This window comes from Pygoscelis adeliae, unplaced genomic scaffold, assembly GCF_000699105.1.
Source record: "Pygoscelis adeliae isolate BGI_AS28 unplaced genomic scaffold, ASM69910v1 Scaffold50, whole genome shotgun sequence".
Lineage (NCBI taxonomy): Eukaryota > Metazoa > Chordata > Aves > Sphenisciformes > Spheniscidae > Pygoscelis > Pygoscelis adeliae.
The window spans coordinates 1,450,545-1,456,695 of NW_008823963.1; the positions used below are offsets into that span (position 1 = coordinate 1,450,545).

Genomic DNA, 6,151 nt, shown 5'->3' on the forward strand with positions numbered 1-6,151 from the left:
CCTCGCTGTGCACAGCCCGGGGGGCACGGCCAGCGCCAGCCGGGGGAGCGGGAGGGGCCGCGCCGCTGCTCCCGGCGACTGATTGCCAGGAAGGGGGAAGCGCCGCAGCTCGGTGCCCGCTGAACACCTGTCACACCGTGGAGCCTGATTTATACCGGCCCTGGCAGCCTCTCCGCTGAGGATTCCCCCCTCGTCCCATTTCTTCTTCTTCTTCTTTTTTTTTTTCTTTTTTCTTTTTTTTTTTCTTTTCGCCTCCCCCCTCCCTTCCTGGAGCGGTGTGAAAAGGGGGTATTTTCTTCAGGGTATAAAGCTGAGAATGCAGAGGAAGAGAGGCTAAGAGCTTCACCTCATTGCCTCATTCTCCCTTTCGCGTGAACATCCTGCAACATTTCCTTCGTCCTGCCGCGCCTCTCACCTGGCCAGCGCTGCCCAGACCATGTCCGCTAAGCTCCTGCCGGTTTTCTTCCTCCTCTCGGTGTTTCACGCCTGGTAAGTCGGCGCTCCCCTCGCCTCCTCCCACCCCCTCTCCTCTCTCCTCGCACCGGGGCTTGCGGGCTGGAGTCCCGCTCGCCGGAGTTTGCGAAATACTCGGCGCCCGGGAGGGACAGCGGGCTCTTCCCCCCCACCCCCGCGCCGTGCCGGCGCTTTATTCCCAAACGCGGCTTCCCCCGCCCCCTCCCCGGGACCCGCCTGGCTCCCCGGCCAGCTGCAACACCGCTGCCTACTAATCACTGAAATATATCTGGGTATCTTATTTGCATGTCAAAACTAAAATATTCCTTTCTTCCACTGTCTTTTCAGTCCTTGTTCCACAGCCCTGCAGAAAGGGATCTGGGGGTGCTGGTTGACAGCAGGTTCAATATGAGCCAGCAGTGTTCCCTGGCAGCCAAGAGGGCAAACCACATCCTGGGGTTCATCAAACACAGTATAACGGGCCAGTCAAGAGAGGTGATTATCCCTCTGTACTTAGCATTGGTGCGGCCTCGCCTTTAATACTGTGTGCAGTTCTGGGCCCCACCATTTAAGAAGGATGTGAAGGTCCTTGAATGCATCCAGAGGAGGGCAACAAAGCTTGGTGGAAGGGCTGGAAGGCATGTCCTACGAGGAGCGGCCAAGGACTTTGGACTTGTCTAGTTTGAAGAAAAGGAGGCTGAGGGGTGACCTCATTGCTCTTTACAGCTTCCTGAGGAGTGAAAGTGGAGAGGGAGGTGCTGATCTCTTCTCCCTGGGATCCAGTGACAGGACATGTGGGAATGGTTCAAAGTTGCACAAGGGGAGGTTAAGACTGGACATTAGGAAGCTTTTCTTTGCTGAGAGGGTGGTCAAACACTGGAACAGGCTTCCTGGAGAGGGGGTCGATGCCCCAAGCCTGTCAGCATTTAGGAAGCATTTGGACAATGCCCTTAATAACATTCTTTAACTTTGGTCAGCCCTGAAGTGGTCAGGCAGTTGGATTAAATGGTCATTGTAGGTCCCTTTCAACAGAAATATTCCCTTCCCTTCCCTTCCCTTCTCTTCCCTTCCCTTCCCTTCCCTATTTATTAACCATGTTCTCCTTCTCAGTAGCCTGCCTCGCACCCGAGTGGCATCTCTCTCCCAAATCCCCACAGGAACTAGAGGCTGCTTCATGCCAGCCCCCAGACAAGTCCTGGGCACACGTGTTGCAGGAAATAAACCCTTTCCCCACAACCTCTCAGGTTTTTCCAGCCTCCTTTGCAGTTTATGCACTGCCTCCTCTCTGTCTCCTCACAGAGGCAAAGCTAGTGGACCCTGAGGAGTTTGGGGAAGGCGTGCAGCCCTTCTTCCTTTCCAATTTGAGAATGGCCTGCCACCATCCCGCACTTGTTTCGGTGGATAGCAGGAATATGCTGGGAATTTGGCAGTCACCAGTAAGGCTACAGGTGAAAATGCAGCCTGAAGTGCCTTCAAGGAGCCTAATTGTGTAGAGGCAAGCAAGGGAAGTGAAATAAACTCTTAAGGAGGAAAACAAAACACCTTGCAAAATATGTATCTAGTGTATTAGTCTGATTCACTGTGAAACCTCTCACACCCCCAATCTTAAGCTAGAAGGTAGGTAGGACTTTACATAGTCTGGAGGTACTTTCTAGGAAACAAGCTGCTAGAGTGAGGGGATTTAAAAGGTCTGTCAGAGCTTAGACTCCTACAAGTGACCGGTTTTAAAGCAGCAGCTCCCTGAAATGGGAATCTTGATCCTACCTGAACTCAGTTCTCATTTCCACGTGCAGTCTGAATGCCTCCGGTAAAGTTGTGGTGGGTGCAGCAGAAAAAGACGTATGATTTGTTCTCCTTTCCTATCGGCAATTCAGCACCACTGCAGCGTTTCAGCTCTGAAATATCAACCATGTATGTTTGGAGACGGTGCCTCCTTTGAGAATGGTTCTGTAACTGTAGTATTAAAACATAGGGCTTGTCAGGAATCTGAGGGAGAAGAAAACTCCCCAAGAATCCTCTTGGGGTTTTTTAATGCTCATTGGGTGAATTATACAAAAAAGATAACGTTTTTAAAAAATGCAACTCGCTAACAGAGAAGGAATGTTCATCTATGCAAAATTTCCCCTAAGTTTTCTCTACTTTTGCAACTTGGTTATATAAGCTGTCTCGGTAGAAAATCTTCAGGGGCTAGGTTTCAGAATTATTTTTATATAGAAATCGTACCTAGAGCACTCACAATATGTGAGGTCATGTTAAGTGATTCATGGCTAATCCTTAGGGGTGTATTGGCTGTAGAGCAGTTCCGATTAAAAGTTTCATTAAATGCTTGAATGGTGGTCTACAAGCAATGTTGAGGGTTGATGGTGCTCTGTGATTAAATTTTTATACTTGTATTCATTTTTTTTTTCTGTTACTGTAGAATGTCTATCAAGTCTTCTGGACATCTGAGATATTTTAAAAGACACTAGCGTCATTATGGAGAGGAAAGAAAGGAGGTTGCTCTGATGCGTGTAGCACATCCCATGAATAAGCAAGGCTGGTGCCTCTGATTCTCCATTGCTTTGCACCTTGCATAATTATTGACATTTGTGTAAAAAAGTTGCGAAATGGTATCGTTATCACCAGGGCGATTGCAGGTCAAAGGACTACAGGGTTACTGCCATAGGTTCCACCACTGAGGTTATCTTTTCTCCTGCTAACTTCATCTCAGTTTAACTGTCATAGATTTTCTCCAGCGAAAGATATCAAACAGATTTGGTTTCTAAGATACCAAAAGATACATCTTCAAATCAACATTTTACTGTTCGTGCATGAAAAGCCACACAAATGAAATTAGTCTTGTGTGAAAATAGCTCTAGCTGTGATTTCTGGGCGAACTGTAGTTTCACCACATTTGTATTAACGTACTCTTAAAATAAAAATAATCCAGCTATGAAGGAAAGCAGTCGCAACTCTTGGTGTAGTACTGTTTTTTAAAAAATGTCGTTAAAACTGCAGGGAAAATCAGATTAATTTATGCAACGTATTTGTGTACTTGTGATAATCCATCTTAAATTCAAGGAGCAAGCTCTTAATTCTAAGCCTTGTAATACATTAAACTCTGAAATTCAGGCACTGAGAATATAATAATTTATTAATAGGATAAAATGATCAGGAAGTATTAAAAGATCTGAATTTTTAATACTCCTATTAGCCTTTGTGCAAGAGATGAATACTTGTCTTGACGTATTAATAAAATAATACTGCAGACCTTCGCTCTTCGTAAGAGTATATTGTAAACTAACTAGTCAGGATAGGTTGGTTAAAATACAGGATAGTAAAATACTACTCTGATAGCTGTATTAACTCCCAGAGTACAATTTTTTAAGAGACTGGCAGAAGACAATTTCTAAACAATTCTCAGTGACGACCCATCCACAGATACTCAACAGCTGTTAATGGGAACATCCTGTTGCAAAACCAGCCTAAGGCTGGGTAGATGCAAAGCCAAGGGAGATAACTAAAACTTCTTCAGATGAGTGTGGAGATTTACCCAGAACGTAAATTCAGATTTTAGTTATGTAAAATAACATCTATTTGTTTGATTTGTTATTGCAGTTCTAGAAAGGTTGAAGAGGATGAATATGAAGATGGAACAACTAACCAAAAATGGGTTTTAGCTCCAAAAACACAAGACACAGATGTGACTCTCATACTAAACAAGCTGTTGAGAGAGTATGACAAAAAGCTACGGCCAGATATTGGAAGTAAGTACTCCTTTCTGCACAAGTGAGGAAAAGCATCTATGGGTGCAGAAAAGACACGATGTCATATTTTGGTTAGTGTGCACAAATGGCTGGGAAGTGGAGATTAAGGTTTTTTTGGCTGAGGTTCATTTCCAAGTCAATATTTAAAAAATGCTCATTCTCACGGGAAGACGTGGTGGTGCTAAACTCTGGTTTCCTCTTACAGAGCTTGTGTAGAGATACAGAAGGACTAGCTCTAAAGGATTCAGCAGGTCTTTGGCAGAGTTAGGAACATACTTATCTCTTGTCATCCCATCCATGCATATGAAAAACTCACTCTCTGAGGAGCGATCAAAACCCCAGCATATTAAAAACCAGAAGTAGGGCACAGCAAGAGAAGAATGTGCATCTACTCCCTTCAAAATGTGATCACGGAAGTTATGTTCCTTAATGCTGAGAAGGCACTAGTATTTGCCTGTGTGTAGGACAACTCTGGAGATTTTCTTCCCAAACCAGCAGCCTTCTCCAAAAGAAATCTGATAGAATGGAAGTGTCTTGTGGGCAGTACTACTACACGTAGGTATAAAATTTAGATAAGGGCCAGTAAATACCTGTAAATACCTGCATATAACCATTTTCTTTTCCTTTTTTTTTTTGTTTTAATTTGTATAATGAGGTTTTGTGTTTCAAACCGGTATTTTTTTTACCTTTTGTGGTTGTGCCCTGTTTGACTTGTTTGCATCCTTAGATCAGAACGGCTATAGCACAACTGCTGTTCAGTTTTTTCACAGTATGTTTATATGACAGAAATCAGAGGCAATTTGTCATTTACATTTACTGCACCTTGCATATACTTCAGAATGAACTGGGAATGCGGAAAGCTCAAAACAACCACCTAATACAATTTGCTTTTCCTAAATTTGTGTAGGGAGAATTCCTACCATTGATTATAAGTGAAACTACTCTTTGCTGATGGCACATGTATTGATATACTTACTAGGTGATTCCTTTGGGTGAGTTTAGAGGGAAGTGAGAGCCATCTGTATGTATTCGCCATTACAATTATTAGTGTCTTGTAGCTACACGTTAATACAACAGTTCCAGAAAAAAACCTATGCTGTGGTATGAAAGAAAGTTTTTGTGGTTTTTTTTCATAGCTATTACTTTTCCATAGTATTTGCAAAGATCATATTTGATAGATGTGTCTGTTTTTAACACCGAGTGACATTTATCTCTGTCTCTCTACTTAGTTTGTCATACTGGATTTAGCTGATCTTTAATATCTGATGGAGAAGTGCTTTAATGCAGTTCCCCACCCATATCAACATCTGGAAGAGAGTCTCAGGCAATTTTTTTTATTTTACTTTGTACACCGTGTCCTCAGATCACTGACCTCAGACAGACTAAATTATGTTATGCCTATGTGGGGCAAAGTAATCGTTCAAAGTCTCCATGTCAGTTGCCATAAAATCAGTAGAGGTCAGACATATCCTACAGCACTGGAAAATCATTGTTGCCAAAATAATTCCTTTTGTCTCTCAAAAAACTTGCATAAATCCTGTTTTAGAGAAAGGAGCTAAATTACACAGCTCCTCATATATTGTACCAAACAGAGATTTTACAGTTCTCAACTACATCTATCGATTTCTATCAACCATCTCAGTCCTAGGCCATTTTTCTCTTTGATAGGAATCTGGCTATTTCAGAACTTGAGCTGAGTGTTGTTCAGATGCTAGAGAAGTTAATTCATCCCTGCCTCCTTCACTGGTCCCTCTTCCCTACCTTTGATGCAGATAAATAACATTGCCCTTTTGAAGCTGAGGAGCTGCTGCATTTGTCGAGGAGAACATGAGGGGAATGTTAGAGAATCAGGCACTATATCTAACTTCCCTGAACTGCTGGCTGGTGCCTCACACACAAGCACTTCTTCCTTTCCATCTAGGAGAAGGTTGTCCTCCAAACTAGATGGTTGA

The 6,151-nt window shown here is 43.5% G+C and overlaps 1 protein-coding gene across 1 annotated transcript in view; it reads left to right on the plus strand.

The window, feature by feature from the left end:
- Positions 1–436: 436 nt before the first annotated feature.
- The window catches only part of LOC103916717 (gamma-aminobutyric acid receptor subunit gamma-3-like), a gene marked incomplete at its 3' end in the record, with an annotated part of 18,309 nt that continues 12,594 nt past the window's right edge, over positions 437–6,151 (plus strand). The window contains exons 1-2 of the mRNA XM_009323773.1: positions 437–489; positions 4,051–4,199. Of these exons, the coding sequence (XP_009322048.1) occupies positions 437–489; positions 4,051–4,199 (202 nt within the window). The remainder of the gene's footprint in view (positions 490–4,050; positions 4,200–6,151) is intronic.